The 19,840-nt window shown below is 54.5% G+C and overlaps 1 protein-coding gene across 1 annotated transcript; it reads right to left on the bottom strand.

Moving 5' to 3' along the window:
• Positions 1–4,267: 4,267 nt before the first annotated feature.
• Positions 4,268–5,200, bottom strand: LOC310923518 (olfactory receptor 14J1-like; the record flags this gene model as incomplete). Its single annotated transcript, XM_083885488.1, has 1 exon — positions 4,268–5,200. The coding sequence occupies one exon, from the start codon at positions 5,198–5,200 to the stop codon at positions 4,268–4,270; it is 933 nt and encodes a 310-aa protein (XP_083741614.1).
• Positions 5,201–19,840: the final 14,640 nt, after the last annotated feature.

The following is a 19,840-nucleotide window of genomic DNA, read 5'->3' as shown; positions in this document are numbered from 1 at the left end:
GCAGGACATTCCGCCTGCGCTGCTGCCCCGCAATGGGCGGCCATGCCCGGGGCTCTGGGCCTGGCCCCGCCTGCGCTGAGCTCCCGACACTGCGGGAGCTGCCCGGGCTGGGCTCAGGTTCTCGCTGGCCCTGGGCAGCAGGCTGGGCTCCAGCTGGGATCAGCAGCAGCTGCAAATACCTCTGCCCATCTCCACTTGCTGCTGCTGCTGCTCGGAGGAAGCAATGAAGCGAGTCAAGGAGTTCTGGTTTCTCTTTCTCCTGGTGGATTTTTTTTCATTTTATTTGACATTGCAGAGGCAATTTCTGTGATGGCCTCTGCCAGTTGATTCTATTTCAGCAGCAGCAGCAGCAACAGGGCTGTGTCTGAGTGCTGCAAATGTGGCCTGTGTGGCTTTAATTCTCCTTAACTTTGTGCTCACGGAATTTTGAAGATTTGGAGATCTGCTACTCATGATGCCAGAGTTTCTTATCATAAAAGCACCTCTATGCTTTCTTTGGATGGCAGATGCTGATAGTTCGTATATCCATAGAAGAGTCTTTTTTACATGTTCACTGGATGTTATCTCAACTAAACAGACAGTTTATATATACTACATCAACTACTACCACTATGCCTAATTTTCTTTACTAAAAGCAGAAATAAAAAACCCCTTATATCTTATATCCTTTCCACAACATTATTAATCATATAGCACGCAACTTGTGAAAAGCCAACTTTATAATATACTTTTATAACATGCTTTTTAGGCACTTGTGTACATTTGGAGATCTGCTACTCATGATTGCAGAGATTTCGGCAATGAAAGTGCTCTGGGTGTCACTGATCAAAAAGGGCAATTGCAGTTTTACTGATAAAGTTCAAGCGGCCACCAGAAGAGGGGCAAGAGCAGCCATGATCTACAATTGCCAAGGCAAAGGCAGCAGCACCTCCTGCTGTCACCTCAGGGGGAGTAAAACAGTGCTGAAAACAGCGCTGGAAGCTGATCCTTTCTTTCTCTGCAGGCTGGGTCAGGGCAGCACAGGCGGGCCCTGAGCAATCAGGGCTGTTGGTGGGTGATTGTTGCTCTAGTGCCGACTTGAGGTGGACAAAGGCCTTGGAAGGTGAGGCAGGAGCAGGTGGGAAGGGGCCGGCGCTGCTGCTGCTCCTGCCCGGGAGCCCCGGCTGGGCCGGGCCGGCGCCCGCTGCGCTGCGGCTCCTGCTGCTGCCAGAGCCGGGCGGGACTCGGGGACAGGGAATGGACACGGGGGGACACCAAAGGCCTGCGGGGCTGCGGGGATGTTGGCGCTGGGGCCAGCGCCAGCACAGAGCTTCAGCCGCAATGAACCCAGAGGGAAAGGCTGGGGAAAGGCTCCATTGCAGCCTTTCTTTCCTCAGGGCTGGGAAGGGACCGAAATGAAAGGAGAACAAGCAGGGCCCGACCCCTCCTCCTTTGGGAGGAGCCCCATCCCTGGGGCTGTGAGGGGCCATGAGGGGCTGTGAGGGGCCATGAAAGGATGTGAAGGGCTGTGAGAAACCATGAGGGCGTGTAGGGGCTGTGAGGGAAAATGAGGAGCCACGAAGGGCTGTGAGACTCCATGAGGAGCTTTGCGGGGCTGTGAGAGGTTGTGAAGGGCTGTGAGGGGCCATGAGGGGCTGTGAGGGCTGTGAGATGCCATGAAGAGCTCTGAGTGGAAATGAAGAGCCATGAAGGGCCATGCGGGGCCATGAGGGGCCAGGAGAGGTTCTGTGGGGCCATGAAGGGCTGTGAGGGGCCATGAGGAGCCTCAGCCCTGGCAGGAGGGGGGGTCCCACCATGTCCCCAGAGCAGGGCAGCCCTGAGGGGCCGCCAGTGCAGACGTGGCAGCAGAGCGGGCTTGGGGCACCTCCGGGAGGGGATCAGACCCTTCCCCAGCTCCAAACCACACCAAACCCACCATTAACAGGATTCTCCATCTTTAGAATCCACTGGCTACTCGGAGTTGACTGTACAGTTTAATCTTGGTGGGAAAAGCAAGGGAATTTTCCCAGTGAATGACATCCAGCATTTGATAATAATATCTAAGATTTAAAAGTCTTACCAATGAAAGTAATACTAATGAATAATAAGAACAAGAACAAGAAATAAGCCCCCAAATCCCAACACCCAGCACCACACCAAAATGAGAAACCTTACTTTTCTTTACCATCACAGGGGTTGTGAAAACAAATTGTATTAACACTCTCCACCTCTGACTTCCCCACCAGATAAATTAGGCCGTTTGCAGTGTTTAATACATGTTACAATTGAGGGCTGGAGGGAAGAACGGGGAGACACTACCAATTTCCATGTCAAACCCAGCAGGCCAACTCCAAAGTAGTGAGAATAAAATGGAATGGGGACTGGGGCTGGTCAGATGTTCCTCTAAATGATCCCAAAATCACCTCCAAGTGAACAGGAGGGCAAAATAAATGCCTATAAACACCGTGTATGTTCAGGGACTCAGCTGTGAGGAGCTGGAGATGGACAGAGGCATCTGAAACAATCTCAGGTTTTATGGTTTCTTTCTTCCCCAGATTCCAAGGCTGGTGGTTTGTGTGGGTCCGAGGGAGTGTTTTTCACTCCTGACCTCTGAAGGCTTTGAGTCTTAGTCTGTCCTGAGCTCGGTGTGACACAAGAATGATGAGGAGTCTCAAGGTCTTGGTTTTCTTGGTTTCTCGTGTTGTTTATTAATTCTTATTTCACAAATTCTCTGTGTCCGGCCAAGATGTTCACTGGAGCTTGGACACGATGTGACTCCCCCTGTGATGGGAGGTCGCTCTGTCTTTATACAAATAACTATATGGTTATTATTTACCATTTCATACCAATGCCTATCACCTATACTAACAGAGTCATTTCTACTTTGACCCAATCCACTGATACTACTTTGTGCCCACGTCACTGCAGAAGATGGATGCCAAGGGAGAAGAAAAAGAACCCAGGGCACCGCCCTAAAATCTCAATCTTGTCTCTTTGCATCTACATCCTAAAAATCCCAAAACTACAAAATCTTCTACATGATGATAACTACACTACTGTCTATCATACATTTGTGACTTGCAATTCTTCTCTGTGTTTGATGCTTTTCACATGGACCAAAATCAAAGACTGTGTCTTCCTGGGCTCTGTGCCAGGCAAAACCTCCCTGCACAGATTCCAGACCCTCTTTTTGGGGTCCCAGGCCTCTCCACCGAGGTATGTGACCATCCAGGGTGCCCAGAGGGATGCCCTGGACATCAACAGCTGACCTGAGAGGCCATGACAAAGCTGAGTGGTTTCCCTGCTGTGGCCCAGCCCTTCCTGGCCCCAGGGGCTGATGGCATTTGTGCTCCCTCAGGTTCATCTCCCCACACCAACAGCATGGGGGTGCTGAGGCCTGCTCTGGGCAGTGCAAACAGGGGCTCCTGAGGCAGTGCTGCCGTGTCTGTGCCTGCAAGGATGCGGCCCCTGTGTGAGCTGGGGGAGAGGCCAGGGCTGCCCAGGGGAGATGTTGTTGGCAGGTGCATGAGGACGCTCTGGGACGCTGCCCTGGGGTGTCCAGTGCAGTGGGGATGGATCAGCCCCTGCTCTGCTGCTCCTTCCTGTCTCCCCCAGGGCCCTTGCAGAGCCCCAGCCCTGGTGTTTGCCCCCAGCCTGCCCAGGGCCAGCCTGGGGCTGCTCCCGGGGCTTTTCTGTGCTGAGCATTGGCCTGGGCGTGTTCTGGAGAGAGCCTGGGCAAGGAGCCTGGAGCCCCCAGGCCCTGCCCTGAGGCGTCACCGCTGCCCCAGCAGTGCCCATGGCCTGTCCCTGCTGCAGCCCCGGCACTGCCACCCCCAGCCCTGTGCCCGGCCCCGAGAGCCCTCAGGCCCTACAGCAACACCAGGGCCAGGAGGGCAGCGGGGCAGGGCCACGGCAGCAGCACTGGCAGCACCAAGGGCTGCTGCTCCTGGGCACAGCTGCTGTGCCAGCCCTCATCTGCCCCCAGCTCTGCACACAGACATTGCTGCTGCAGCTGCAGAGAAGGCAACAAAAGGGGCATCTCTGCAGAAAACTTGGCTGGGAGATCCTTGAGTTTGTTTAAATATATCAAGAGTGCAGCCCCTCATTGATAGAGTCCATGGCCACAGGGAAGGTGGAGAGAAACAAAATGAGAAATGGCCCAAAGAGGGAGATTTCTTTGTGGACAAGATTAAAAGGAAAATACAGTGGAAAAACCCCACCACCAAACCAACAAAAAGTATCAAAACTGACTTTTATTATTAGAGATTTCCAGAAACTGGCCAGCAATTTAATGTTCCTGGAAACATCCAGTCATCAGTCTCCACACTGCAGCTTTGAGCTCCTGGTTCTTCAGGCTGTAGATGAGGGGGTTCAGGGCTTGAGGAACCACTGAGTAAAGAACTGACAGAGCCACATCCAGTGATGGGGAGGAGATGGAGGGGGGCTTCAGGTAGGCAAACAGGACAGTGCTGACAAACAGGGAGACCACAGCCAGGTGAGGGAGGCAGGTGGAAAAGGCTTTGTGCCGTCCCTGCTCAGAGGGGATCCTCAGCACGGCCCTGAAGATCTGCACATAGGAGAAAACAATGAACACAAAACACCCAAATGATAAACAGGCACTAACTGCGATGAACCCAAGTTCCCTGAGGTAGGATTTGGAGCAGGAGAGCTTGAGGATCTGGGGGATTTCACAGAAGAACTCGCCCAGGGCATTTCCCTTGCACAGGGGCAGGGAAAATGTATTGGCTGTGTGCAGCAGTGAATAGAGAAAGGCACTGGCCCAGGCAGCTGCTGCCATGTGGGCACAAGCTCTGCTGCCCAGGAGGGTCCCGTAGTGCAGGGGTTTGCAGATGGACACGTAGCGATCGTAGCACATGATGGTCAGCAGGAAATACTCTGCTGAGATGAAGAATAGAAAGAAAAAGGCCTGTGCAGCACACCCTGTGTAGGAGATGTTCCTGGTGTCCCAGAGGGAATTGTGCATGGCTTTGGGGACAGTGGTGCAGATGGAGCCCAGGTCACTGAGGGCCAGGTGGAGCAGGAAGAAGAACATGGGGCTGTGCAGGTGGTGGCCACAGGCTGCGGTGCTGATGACGAGGCCGTTGGCCAGGAGGGCAGCCAGGGAGATGCCCAGGAAGAGGCAGAAGTGCAGGAGCTGCAGCTGCCTCGTGTCTGCCAATGCCAGCAGGAGAAAGTGGCTGATGGAGCTGCTGTTGGACATTTTTTCACTCTGCCCATGGAGTCCTGTTGAAGGAGGACATAGGGACAAGTCAGGGGAGACTTTGCTGAGTAATGCCCAAGCCCTTTCTCCCAGCTCTGCCCCTGCTGCTCTGTGCCACCCAATTCTACTTTTCTCAGAGCCCTTCCTGCAGCTCCGTGCCTGGAGCTCTGCTGGGATATGGCCCCGTGGCTGTGACGAGCAGGGGCTCTGCCCATGGACACCGAGGGATCAGCTCGGCTCTGCAGCAGTGGGGTCATGGGGACAGGGACAGGGGCCAGTCCTGGGGTTGGACTTCATCAGCCCAAACTGCTCCTGAGGCAGAGGAGCTGGGCAGCATCTCCTGCTCCAGGGCTAAGGAATGGTGATGGCCAAAAGCAGTTTTAGAGGGTTTCCTGCTGTGCCCAGGGAGATCAGAGAGAACTGTGCAGTGCAAGAGCAATGGCTATAATTCAGTGAAGGGTGAGGGGAGCTGCTCTGTCACTCCATCTGTCCCCAGCTGCCCTTTCTGAGATTGAGGGCAGTCACTGTGTTGCCCTGAAAATCAGCCTGACACAGCTGAGAGCAGAGGGAGCCACAGCAGAGCAAACTGGCTCAGCCTTTCTCACTCTCAGCCTCACCTCTGACCAAGGACACTCTTGTTCCCCAGTGTCCCGTGGAGGCAGCTCACAGCCTGGATGGCATCCTGAGGACACACCAAGGGTCCTGTCCATGGCACTGCTGGAGGAGAGTCAGCTCATTCCCAGCCTCCAGCCTGCCCTGCCCAGAGCTGCTCCCCAGGGCAGAGGGAGCTGGGACACCCCATTTGCGGTGTCTTGGCATGGGGATCTGTAAAAAGAGTAAACATGGAATATTTCAGTTAGGAGAGGACTTTGAATATCCCAGCCCAGCTTGGTGGCACTTTCCCCCCACTGCCTGCCCAGGGCTCTGCTGCCTGGAGCTGTCCCTGCCTGCAGCTGCTTCCCTGTGCCCAGGGCTGGGCCCTGCCACTGCTGCCAGAGCCCAGCCCAGCCCTGGGGGCTCAGCTCTGCCCTGCAGAGCCCTCCCAGCTCAGGCACTGCCCAGGGGCAGCTCTGGCTCTGCAGGCTCTGATGGCAACCTCAGAGCAACCCTGAGGAGGCTGGAAAAGTGATTCTGGTGCTACCTGCAAGGGGCCCTGTGCTGATTTCTGTCACTGCCTGGTTTAGTAAGATCTAAGAGAATATAGTTTTATTTTTCTAACCCTGAACTGAGAGATGAATATCTGTGTGCGATTTCTCATTCAGGCAATAAAGCAGTAGATTAAAAAGCAGGATTTTCCCATTTATGCAGCCCCTCCCTTGCTGTGCTCCCTGAATAACGTACCTGGAAATGTTCTGGAGTTAAATGTCATGCTGGGAGCAGTCCTGGACAATTCAGTTATCTCACCACACAAGAACACTTCCAAGCCTTACCAGCTGTCTCCTTCCACCCAGATCTTGTCCCCCAGTGCTGGGAGCAGCTCCCAGGGCTGGCTGAGAGCTGTCCCTGGCAGGCAGCAGAGTCCCTGCCCCAGCACAGCGCCCTGGGCTGCAGGACCCTGCTCTGCAGGACAGCCCTGGGCACCCCTGGCTGCTCTACACAGGAGAGAAGCAGAGAATGTACTCACAGAGTCTGTAGGCATTGGGATGTTCTAGCTTTAGGAGAGGACTGCAGGAGCTGCAGCTGCATTGTCCTGCAGCCAGAGGTTCCTGTGCCAAGGGCTGGGAGTGATTCTCCCCCAGGCACTTGTCAGCCCCTTCCCAGCCCTGAGTGATTGAAGCTCTCTGTGCCTGTGTGCTGTGCCCGGGGTGGCTGCAGGCAGTGCCCCAGCCCTGCTGGGCTGGGAGAAGAGCTGCTCATCAAGAGAAATGTGGTTTTAAGCTCTTCTTGGTTGCCAGGAGCTGCCTCTGTGCCAGGAGCCCGGCCCAGCTCAGCAGCACAGACACAGAACAAGGACTTTAATGACCTCTTGGGGCTTGTGATGAGGCCCTGAACATCAGAGGGAGATGATGAAACTTCTCAAGAACTCCAAGTCACAATCCAACTCCAAAGTTTCTTGAACTTTTAATGGGCCCCACTGAGGGACAGGGGAGAGAAAGTGTCCCCAGGCCCCAGGCAGAGCAGAGAACTGCAGGCAGTGATGACAGGTTTTTCAAAGGACTTTGGGTTTTTGTTTTGCCTTGGAATCTCTGAGAGGCTTTGCAATCCAATTATCTGCTGTAATTAGTCCCTTGAGAGGCTTTGTCAGTAATGACACTCAGTGGGGCTCATTAATGCTTCAAGATACTTTAGGTATTATAAGGTACTTGGTATTTTCCTTTTAAAACTGACTCTATGAGAGGTTTGTGCAATCATGGCCCCAATTATCTACTTTAACAAGTCCCTTGGGATTCTGAGTCAGTAACAACACTCAGTGGGGCTCATTAGCACTTCACAGTACTCAAAGTTTATTAAGGAACTACTTTTTAACACTGAATCTGAGTGCTGTGTGTGATAATTGGCCTCCAATTATCTGCTTTAATGAGTCCCTTGGGAGCTTTGTATTGACACTCAGTGGGGCTCATTAATGCTCTGAGATACTCAAGGTTTTAAAGGTACTTTGGATTTTCTTCTCCACACTGAGTCTCTGAGAGTTTTCTCTGTAATCCTGACCTCCAGTTCTCTACTCCAAGGATTCCAGGAGGACCTCTGTTGGGGATGGACCTCAGTGGGACCCATTAATGCTTCCAGACACTTTGGGTGTTTCTTCTGGCTCTGACTCCTGGAAAGGTTTGTGCAATCTCCTCTCAGGCCCTGAGGTTCAAGGGCTCAACTCCAAATGCACCACGGGGCTCATTAGGATCAAGCAAGTGCTGACAAACCATGGCTGTGCCTTGATTTCCCTCTGGCCTGGTGCAGTTCATTAGGAAGGTTTCCTACTGCAGTTATGGAGAAAAGTTTCCAAGAGCTTCTAAGAAATACACATTTATATTTGAAAGGATCTATTTTATTACTGTTCTCTTTAAAAAAGAGGTGGTTGCAGCATTCAGTAACTGATATTGATCCTGGGACTCCCCTAAGCAGGTCTGGCCTGCTCAGAGCAGCTGTGCCTTGAGCTCTGACCCAGTGTGGACAACCTTGTTCCTCATTCCTCAACCTCATCCTGTCTCGTCTAATTCTGGGACCTGCTTTGTTCAGAGAACTGGCTGCATTCAGGCAGAGAGGGATTTTCTTCCCTTTTTAGCAATCTAAAACTCTTAAGTTTCAGACACAATCCTCAAGTGCGTGCCAAGGCCAAGGTGCCACCAAGGAGGTTCCCCTTCCCCAAGGCAGAACCATGCAAGGAATGTTTTAGACACACAGGAAGTTCTGCAAGAAAGACAAATCCAGAGTTGGCTGAAGGCAGAATTAGACCAACTCCTGAAGGACAGACAAGCTTTGAACTCCTTGCAGCTCCAAGCTGCAGGTGGCTTGTTGGGAGGTGTGAGTGAGCCCAGAGTGAGGGCAAGGGAAATGCAGAGAGGCCTGGAAGTGCTTGTGTGCAGACAGGCTGTGGGGAAGGGCAATGCTGGTCAATGCCCCATCCCTGGAAACATTCCAGTCCAGCTGGGACAGGGCTCTGAACAACCTGATCTGGTGAAAGGTGTCCCTGCTCATGGCAGGGGTTTGGATGAGATGAGCACTGCAGAGCTCTTCCCATCCAAACCATTCCAGGACTGCAGGGGGACAAGGGGCTGCTCACTGCCCTCCATCCACTCCCCTGACTCCTCCTTGTCTCTGCTGGAGCCCACATCCAGCAGCCAAAGGCAGCCCCTGCTCTGGCCTTTCCCCCCTGCCCCAGGGGCTGCCAGAGCCAGGGGGGCACAGGTGACCTTTAGGCTCTGCAGGGCTCAGGCCCAGCGGCTGTGCCAGAGGCAGGGCTGAGGTGACACTCTGTGGGCTGGGGCAGAGGCCAGGCAGAAATGAGCCCTGAAGCAGCAGCTCTGCAGTGGTGGCCACCAGGCCGGGTTGCCAAGGGAGGCTTCTGGCCATGGCCTGGAAGCAGCTGCTGCCGCCAAGGGTCCTTTGGTGCCTCAGGCTCTCCCTGGCACAGCTCCCAGCACGGCACTCTGCACTTGTGCCCGAGCCCTTCCCTGTCTTGGGGCTGGCCTGGGGCTTTTCCTGCAGCGGGATCTGCCCTGGGCCTGGCACAGGAAAGGCAGTTCCTGCTGGAGCAGGAGGCTCTGCCTGCAATGGGCTCTAACAACTTCAGCAAGGCCCTGTTTTCTTAAAAACTGGTTCCTAGAGCAATATTTTCTTATAATTGTTAGAGCTCCTGTACTGTGGAGTAAATTACTTTCTTCTTTAATTGACTCTGTGGTGTAAATGAATCTTTCTATCAAATCCAGATCTGAATCAGTCATAGCTGTATTTATAGAAATATATCTGGTATTCCATCATTTATCCCGTAGGACAAAATGCATTTTTGTTCAATTCCACCTGTTCATTCTTTCACACATAAACTTTTGACAAAGTCTGTGGCCAGGATTGGATCCAGCTGCTCCCAGTCTCCTCTCTTAGGTGGAATTTTAAAAGTCTAGACATCCTGGAGGGGTTTGGGGATCTACAGTCGCTGTTGGGTGTCATTTCTCCACCTCAGGACTCAGCAGGAGTTTCTCCAATGAAGAAATGAAGCTTTTGCCTGAAGCTCCCACTGTGCCCAGGACAGGAAGCCCTGGGAGTGTCTGGGACATCGCGGCTCTTTGGCAGCCTGGGCACTCCTGGGATGTCACCGTGGAGCCCCCGTGAGTGCCTGTGACAGATGGGTGCCTTTGCAGCCCAAGGTGCCCTGGGATGTGCCCATGGCATGGCTGGGACTGCCTCTGCCCACAGGGCTCTTGAGCATCCCAGCTCAGGCCTGGGGCCAGAGTCCCTTGCCATGGCAACCATTTGCAGTCCCATGGCCAGGGCCAGGGGATGCCAGAAGGGATCCCAGAATGGGCTGAGTTGGGAGGGAGCCATCAGGATCCTGGAGTGCAACTGCTGGCCCTGCACAGGACAGCCCAACAATCCCAGCCTGGGCCTGGCAGCGCTGTCCAAAGGCTGCTGGAGCTCAGAGAGCCCTGGAGCTGTGAGCCTTCCCTGGGAGCCTGTTCAGTGGCCCAGCAGCCTCTGGGGGAAAAACCTTTTCCTGAGATCCAAGCCAAAGCAGCCTCGAGTCAGCTCCAGCCGTTCCCTGCAGTCCTGTCCCTGGGCCCCAGAGGGAAGAGGTTCCCACAGCCCCCAGCCAGGGACCCGCTCCCAAGGCTGTTGCCAGGGCAGCCAGGGCTGGCACCAGCTGTGATGCTCGGTTTCCCCGGGCTGGGCTTTAGGAATGGGATTCCCCAATTTCCTGCTCCTGCTAAAACCGTGCCGCCCCTGGCTGCCCTCCAGCCTCCCACTGAAAGTACAAAAGGCAAAGACCCCAGGCTGGGATAAGAGGAATTTACTGGCAACAGCAACAGGATAAGCAAGAAATATGAACAGAAACAATATTGGTAACAGAAGGGATAAAACAAACTATATACAGGAAAAACTACAACAAGATCAACTGGCTCTTCCTGGCCATGTGTTTCCTCCTGCTTGGAAAGGACACCCTTCTCCACGGAGGAGGGAGAGAGTCCCTTTCCTGCCCTGCAAATGACCTAAGGTGGGATTGAATACAATGATGGGGCCATGGCCAAACCCTCATATTCTTCAATCTCACCTCACATCATTGCCAGGGGCAGAGAAAGGGACAGGTGTCATCCCAGCGTGGATCACAGAGAATGTGGGTCACCAGGGCTCTGCCCACTGTGGGTGCTAAGATGGGGGATGGAGTTTTAGCAGGTCACAAAGAGTTGGGGCACTCTCAGGGCTTCCTTCACTGGTGCCTCTGTTGGTGTCTTGTCAAGGTAGAGCTCTGGGTGAAGCTCTTCCCACACTGGGGACACTCGTGGGGCCTCTCCCCAGTGTGGATGCGCCGGTGCCTGATGAGGTTGGAGTTGTCCTTGAAGCCCTTCTTGCAGTCGGGGCAGCGGAAGGGCCTCTCATCAGTGTGAATCCGCTGATGCAGGAGGAGATGGGAGCTGGTCTTGAACCCCTTCCCACACTCAGAACACTCATAAGGCCTCTCCCCAGTGTGGCTCATTTGGTGGATGATCAGCTGGGACTTCTGGCTGAAGCCCTTCCCACATTCCCCACACTTGTATGGCCTTTCCTCAGCGTGGGTGTTCCGGTGGCGGATCAAGGTGGAGCAGTGGCTGAAGCTCTTCCCACACTGCTCACACTGGTAGGGCCGTTCTCTGGTGTGGATCCTCTGGTGGCTGATCAGGCTGGTTCTGTCACTGAAGCTCATCCCACATTTCCCACACTCGTAGGGCCTCTCCCCAGTGTGGATGCGCCGGTGGGTCACGAGGTGGGAGTTTCGCTTGAAGCCCTTCCTGCAGTCGGGGCAGCGGAAGGGCCTCTCATCAGTGTGAATCTGCTGGTGCTGGAGGAGATCTGAGCTGGTGTGAAACCTCTTCCCACACTGGGGACACTCGTAGGGCCTCTCCCCAGTGTGGATCCTCTGGTGGCAGATCAGGTGGTGTCTCCGGCTGAAGCTCTTCCCACACTCCAAGCATTTGTGGGGCTTCTCCCCATCATGAAGCTGCTCATGGACCAGCTCAGAGCCCTGGCTGAAGGTCTGTCCACCTTCCTGGAACTGGGTGGGTCTTTCCTCCTCAGAGCCCCCTGGGTTGGGTTTGGAGCCCCTCCTCCTGCGGGATCTCTGGGGCTTTTCCTCCCTGTTGGATTCTTGCACTGTGGAGCCGCTCACAATGGCCTCTTCCACAAGGTTCTGCTGTGGGGATTTGTCCTCCCTGGTCTCCATCCTCAGCTCCTTGTCTGGGGGAGGAAGGACAAGGAGAGGATGGGATTTGCCTCCATGCCAGAGGGAAGGGGAAGGAGATCCCCCCAGTCCATCCTTGTCAGGACAGCGTTGGCATTGGGGTTGTCCTGTAGCCAGGGGCGATGCTGGGCTGGGAGATGGAGCAGGAGAGAGGGGGAAAGGGGCACTGACTTCCTCCTCACCTGCCTGGCTGTTCCAGGGCATTTTCCTCTTCCTTGCAGCCTTCTCTTCCATCTGTCAAAGGTTTGGGAATGGGAAATACTGGTTTGGGGGGAAAACAAGGGATGAGCATCTTGAGTTTGAAGGTCTTTCTGTTTAAGTCCATCTCTAGAGGTCATCGGGCATCTGAGGTCCATAAAAACCTCCCAAACACCAAGATTCAGCCCAGAAAATGTCTCCCAGGAGTTCCCTGTCTCTGCTCTCTCCCCTTTGGTGTTCAGCTATTTGTCCCTGTCCCAGGTGCTGGGGGTCACGCTTGTATTGGGGGTCCTATGTCGACTGCGCCCCTGCCCCACCCAGGAATCAGAAAAGTTCCCCCCTTTTCCATCTCTCTACTTAGAGATGCTGGGTGTTGTTGGGGTGCCGTGGTCCCTTCTACCCTTATTCTCTGCTTTGGGGTGCAAGGGGTTCAAGGAGTCCCCCCTGCCCCTCTCCAGCCTGTTGAGGGTCCCGCCAATCGCGGCGCTCCCCCCTCTCTGGGCTCCCCACTTTGGGCTCCTGGGGGACACAGGGCTCTGCTCCTCCAGGCTGCCTCTGCCAGCAGCTGCCACTGGGACCCCCCAATGTCCCCCCAAGAGGCATTTTCCACTCACCTTTGGAGTTCTTCATTCTCCAGATATCCCCCCCAAAAAAAACCCAACCCAGGGACCCCCCAGGATATCTGGGCCCAGCTCCCCCTCCCTGGTCACCTGTGGGATGGGGGGTGATGATCCCACGGGTGGGGGGCTGCAAATTCAGGGAGTGCTCAAGCTCGTGGTTCCTTCTCCTTTCCCTGATCCTCCTTTGTCCCTCCTCTTCCTCTTCCTCTTCTGCCTGCTCCTCCTCTTCCATCCCTCCTCCTCCACACGGCTAACCCCACGTCCTTCTCTTACTTCCATCCCTTCTATTTCCCCTTCCCCACCCCTCCTGTCCCAGCCCTCCTCCTCCTCCCCCAGGAGCAGGCACTCCCCGGGTGCCCATTCCCCAAACCCTGGCAGCCTGCGGGAGGAGCGGGGATGGAGCCGGGACAGGTCGAGATGGGCAGTGTGGGGCTCTCGGCTGCTCCCACCCGCTGGGGCCGGGGGGAACCCGGCCCGGGGAAAAGGAGAGAGAAACTGGGAAAACTTGGGGCTGCACATCCACACTGGGCTTTGCTGGGGACCCTGGCTGGGCACTGCCAGCCCTTGGGGCACCTCTCGGGAGATCTGGGATGGGGGGAAGGCAGAGAGGGGTGGGGGATCCCAGGAGTGGCATCACTGGGAGGGTCTGGTTTGTACTGGGGTAACTGGAACATTACAGGGGCAACTGGGAGTGACTGGGAATGACTGCAAGCATGCTGAGGGCAACTGGGGTATACTGGGAGTGTCTGTGACCATAATGGGGGGACTGAAACCACACTGAGAACAGCTGGAACCACACTGGGGAGAACTGGGATCACACTGGGGGCAACTGGGCAGACTGGGACTATGCTGGGAGGGATTGGAATCATCTATGGAGTGACTGGGACTACACTAGGGGCAACTGGAGGCAACTGGGCACACAGTGGGAGGGACAGGGAGTCACTCAGGGCATGGCTGCAATAATAATGGGAGTATCTGGGAGTGACTGAGGTCATACTGGGGGTCACTGGATCCACACTGGGGTCATACTGGGGGTGACTGGGTGCAACAGCTCATAGTGGGAGTAACTGGGATTGCAGTGGGAGTGACTGGGATCATCCTGTAAGTGACTGGAACCACACCAGGAGTGACTACGGGTCCTACTGGGATCATCCTTGGAGCCACTGGGATTACAGCAGGTGTGAATGGATCCTGACTGGGGATTACTGGGAGCTGCTGGGTCCATGCTGGGAGGAAAATATGGATACATTGGGAGCAGCTGGGATCAACTGGAAGGTACTAGAACCATGCTGAGAGGACTGAGACAACAACTGGGGAAACTGGAATCATACTGGGAGCAACTGGGAACACACTTGGGGCAAATGACAGAAATTGGGAACATGCTGGAGGCAACTGGGAGCAACTGGGAAAGACTGGGATCATTCTGAGGCAGCCAGAATCTTACTGGGGCAACTGGGAGTGACTGGGAATGACTACAAGCATGCTGAGGGCAACTGGGATATACTGGGAGTGTCTGTAACTGTACTGGAGTGACTGGAACCACACTGGGAACAGCTGGGATCATGCACGGGACAAATGGGACCATGCTGGGGGCAACTGGGAGTTAATGGATCCATGCTGGGGCTACTGGGCATGACTGTGTCCCTGCTGAGAGAGACTGGGAATATTCTAGGGGCAAATGGGGGCATTTCTATCATACTGGGAGGAACTGGGAACAACTGGAAGTATTCTGGCAGCAAATGGGGTCATGCTGGGATGACAGTGGAAGCAGCTGGGTCCACTCTGGGTGAGACTGGGATCACACTCAGGGGGACTGGACTCATACTGGGATTGACTGGGAGTGGCTGTGAGCGACTGGAATCACACTGACACAAACAGGGAGGAACTGGGAATGACTGGGAACATTCTAGGGGTGACTGGAATATACTGGGAGAGACTGGAAGTCATGGGGATCCTACTGGAGGCTACTGGGGTCATGCTGGCATTGACAGGGAGAGACTGGGATCACACTGGGGGCAACTGGCATCATACTGGGATTAGAGTGGGTGTGAATGGACACTGCCTGTGGGTTACTGGCAGCCACCAGACCCAACAGGAAGAGCTGGAGGTCATGGGGCAACAGCAAAGCTGTGATGTAGTCACCATCACAGAAACGTGGTGGGATGACTCACACAGCTGGAGCACTGCACTCCATGGCTACAGGCCCTTCAGAAGAGACAGGAAAGGGAGAAGAGGTGCAGGGGTGGCCCTTTATATTAAGAAGGCTTTTGACACCATAGGTATTGAAATTAATGAAGATGCAGTTGAATGGCTATGGGTGAGAATTAAGGGGAAAGTCAACAAGGCTAACATCCTACTGGGAGTCTGTTATCATCCACCGAACCAGGAGGAAGAGGTGGACAACTTATTCTATCAGCAGCTGGAGAATGTTTCAGGATCACCAACCCTTGTTCTTGTAGGTGACTTCAACCTGCCAGACATCTGCTGGGAACTTAATACAGCAGAAATGAGGCAGTCCAGGAAATTTTTAGAGTGCATGGATGATAACTTTTTGTTAGGTGAGCCCATCAGGAGAGGGACTGTGTTAGATTTATTGTTCACAGACATGGGCTGGTGGGAGATATGGTGGTTTGAGGACGACTGGGGCAGAGTGATCATGAAATTACAGAGTTCTTAATAACTGGTGAAATCAGGAGCTACATCAATAAGACTTTTTCACTGGACTTCCAGAGGGCAGACTTTGGCCTATATAGGAGACTTATTCAGAGAGTTCCTTGGGAAGCAGTCCTTAAGAACAAAGGAGTTCAGGAAAGCTGGGTGTTCTTCAAAACAGAGATTTTGAGGGCACAGGAACAGACTGTCCCCGTGTGCAAAAGATGACCTGACAAGGCAAATGCCCAGCTTGGATGGGCAAGGAGGCTTTGGATGAACTCAGCTATAAAAAGAGGATGTATCATCTTTGGAAGGAGGGTCAGGGGCCTCAGGAAGTATTTCAGGGGCTGCTAGAGAATGTAGGAAAAAATTAGGGAGGCCAAAGGTCAGTTTGAACTCAAAGTGGAAACTACTGTAAAGGACAATACAAAATGTTTCTACAAATACATGAATGGTAAAAGGAAAGGTAAGGCCAACCTTTGCTCTCTATTGGGTAACGGAGGGAACTTAGTAACTGCAGATGAGGAGAAGGCAGAAGTGCTTAATGCCTTATTTGCCTCAGTCTTCAGTGGAAAGACAGCTTGTCCTCAGGACAACTTGCCCTCCTGGGCTGGTAGATGGTGTCAGGGAGCAGAATGGTGCCCCTGTTATCCAGGAGGAGGCAGTGAAAAAACAGCTGAGATGCTTGGACACTATAAATCTCTGGGCCCAGATAGGATCCACCCCAGGGTGATGAGGGAGCTGGCAGATGAGCTTGTGAAGCCACTCTCCATCATTTACCAACAGTCCTGGCTCACTGCTGAGGTTCCAGGTGACTGGAAGCTGCCAATGTGACACCCATTCACCAGAAGGGTGGGAAGGAGGATCCCAGTAATTATAGCCCAGTCAGCCTGACCTCAGTACCTGGTAAAGGTAATGGAGCAGTTTATATTGAGTGTCATCACACAGCACCTACAGGATGGCCAGGGTGTCAGAGCCAGCCAGCACGGGTTTAGGAGGGGTGGGTCGTGTTTGACCAACCTGGTCTCCTTTGATGACCAGGTGACCTGCCTGGTGCATGCAGGAAGGGCTCTGGATGTCTGTTTGGACTTCAGCAAGGCCTTTGGCACTGTCTCCCACAGCACACTCCTGGATAAGCTGGCAGCCCAGGCTTGGACAGGAGCACTCTTTGCTGGGTTAGGAACTGGCTGCATGGCCAGGCCCAGAGAGTGGTGGGGAATGGTGCTGCATCCAGCTGGGGACAGTCACCAGTGGTGTTCCTCAGGGGTCTGTGCTGGGGCCAGCTCTGTTCAGTATTTGTATTGATGACATGGATGAGGGTATTGAGTCTTTCATTAGTAAATTTGTAGATGACACTAAGCTGGGAACATTTGTTGATCTGTTGGCAGGTGGGAGGGCTCTGCAGAGAGACCTGGAATGGTTGGATGGGTGGGCAGAGTGCAACAAGATGGAGTTTAATGAGTCCAAGTGCCAAGTCCTGCACTTTGGCCACAATAACCCCTGCAGTGCTCTAGGCTGGGGATGGTGTGGCTGGACAGTGCCCAGGCAGAAAGGGACCTGGGGGTTCTGGTCAGCAGCGGCTGAACATGAGCCTGCAGTGTGCCCAGGTGGCCAAGAGGGCCAATGGGCCCTGGCCTGGATCAGGAATGGTGTGGCCAGCAGGAGCAGGGAGCTCATTCTTCCCCTGGACTCAGCACTGGTGAGGCCACACCTTGAGTGCTGTGTCCAGTTCTGGCCCCTCAGTTTAGGAAGGACCTTGAGACGCTTGAACGTGTCCAGAGGAGGCAACGAGGCTGGTGAGGGGCTTGGAAAACAAGCCAGAGGAAGAACGACTGAGGGAGCTGGGGGTGTTTAGCCTGGAGAAAAGGAGACTCAGAGGTGACCTTATCACTCTCTACAACTTCCTGAAGGGGGGTTGCAGACAGCTGGGGGTTGGTCTCTTTCTCCAGGCAGCAACTGACAGAAGGACAGGACACAGTCTTCAGCTGTGACAAGGGAAATATAGGTTGGATAGTAGGAAGAAGATTTTCACATAAGGAGTGATTAAATACTGGAATAGTCTGCCTGGGGAGGTGGTGGAGTCACCATCCCTGGATGTGTTTAAGAAGAGACTGGATGTGGCACTCGATGCCATGATCCAGTTGAGGTCTTGGGGCTGGGTTGGACTCGATGATCTTGAAGGTCTCTTCCAACCTACACATTCTGTGATTCTGTGATGGGACCCTGACTGGGGTTACTGGGAGCCACCAGAGCCACGCAGGAAACCAGCTGTGCACACACTGGGAGGAACTGGGAAAAACTGGGAATGACAGGATGCATACTGGTGACAACTGGGAGGTACTGGCAGGGACTGGGATAAAACTGGGGGCAACTGAACCATGCTGAGGGAACTGGGAGTGCCTGGCAATGACTAAAAGAAGACTACAAAACCTCCTTCCCCCCAAAAAAACCCTAAAAAACAAAACAAAAAAACAAAAACCAAACCAAAACAAAACAAAAAAAAAATCCACCACAAACCAAACCAAAACAAAAAAACCTCTAAAAAACAACAACAACAACAACAACAGAAAAAAAACCACCAAGAAACCAAACAACCACAGGGAACCAAAAATCCCAAAAAACCAAACAAAAACCACCAAGAAACCAAACCAAAACACTTTAGACTGACACAAGTACTGCTATACAGCATTTACTTCTACTAGATGTTAATCTCATTCCTCAAAATCATTCCTTTCTTTTCCAAGAAATACCTGTGGGAACAGAAATCTCTCCTTCTCTGCAGGACATTCTGTATTAAGGATGAGTTAATGCGATTAAAGATTTATTGGCTTCTTTTTCTCCCAAACATAGCAAAACAGGGAGAAATATGAAAACAAATCTCTAGTAATGTCATTTTTAATTCTGACACAATTAAGGATTTTTTTTTTTTTAAATTTACCCCATCCATTCTGAAAAGCACCATTCTCAGGCTAAGCCTAAGGGATCCATCTTTTTTAATTTGCTGCTAATGCTCTTTGTACAGCTCCCAGCCCTTGTTATGGCCATAGGGGGCCCAGGGCTGATCCTGGGAGCCGCCACTGCCGGCCCCGGGACCCCCGAACCCCTTTCCCGGCCATCCCGCCCCTCCAGCCCCAGCGCCCCCCAACGGGGTCCCGGCAATCCCAGGGCTCCCCCCCCTCTCGGGCTCCCCGCTTTGGGCTCCTGGGGCTCTCCTGTCTCTGGGCTCCCGCTCAGGGGCTCCCCAAAGCCCGGCCCTCTCCCGGGCTCCCCAAACCCGGGGTCCCCCCGGCCCCGCCGGGGCTCTGCCCACACCGGGACCCCCCAAAACCACCTCCCGGGGACCCCCCCATGTCCCCCCGAGGGAGGGCCATCTGCGCCTCGCCTTTGGAGCCCTGCCAGCTCCAAACATCCCCCCAAAAACCCCAAGCCCAGGGAGCCCAAACCCGGGATATTTGGGGCGAGCTCCCCCTCCCCGGGCACCTGCGGGATGGGGCCGATGGTCCCGGGGCTGCTGCGGCTTCAGGGAGCGCTGGAGCCGCCCGCTCCCTCCTCTACTCTTCTTCCTCCCGCTTCCCGCGGCCACTCCGCCTCTTCCTCCCTCCCTCCTCCTCCTGCCCCGTTCCCGAACCCCTCGCAGCCCGCGGGACGAGCGGGGATGGAGCCGGGAAAGGTCGGAAGGCAGAGAGGGCCCAGGGGGATGCCAGGACTGGCAGTGACTGGGCTGTGCTGGGAGCACCTCATCACCCCCGTCAGGTGACATTTTATAGGGGACCCCCATTCCAAGCCCCTCTGGGGGGTGTTTTGCCCCCCCCCAACCCGGGGTGGATTTTTGGGATTCTCTCTGCCATGGCCGCTTTAAGAGGCGCCTGTTTTGGGTTCCCAGGAAAACTCCCCTTCAAAGAGCAACACCACTCCCGGTGATTCCGGCAGCGGAGCCCCGGGGGGGGCTGGGGGTCCCAGGGGGAATTTGGGGGTCCCAGGGGGGATTTGGGGGTCCCGGGAGGGTTTGGGGGTCCCAGGGGGGATTTGGGGGTCCCAGGGGGGATGCTGGGGGTCCCGGGAGGGTTTGGGGGTCCCGGGAGGGTTTGGGGGTCCCAGGGGGGATTTAGGGGTCCCGAGGGGGTTTGGGGGTCCCGGGAGGGTTTGGGGGTCCCTGGGCGGGGCCGGTGACAGAGCTGGGACCCCGAGCCGGGTCTGAACCTTCTCACTGTGCCCGGGCAGCGTCAGCGTGTTCAGGGAGATCCTGGGGCCCGGGGGGTCACCCCAAATCCCAGGGGAGCCCAAATGGCCAGGGAGCCCCTGCAG

This window comes from Zosterops lateralis (assembly GCF_965231275.1).
Source record: "Zosterops lateralis genome assembly, contig: HAP1_HAP1_SCAFFOLD_79, whole genome shotgun sequence".
Classification (NCBI taxonomy): domain Eukaryota; kingdom Metazoa; phylum Chordata; class Aves; order Passeriformes; family Zosteropidae; genus Zosterops; species Zosterops lateralis.
The sequence above is the reverse complement of the archived record's forward strand: the minus strand, read 5'-3'. Positions and strand labels throughout refer to the sequence as shown.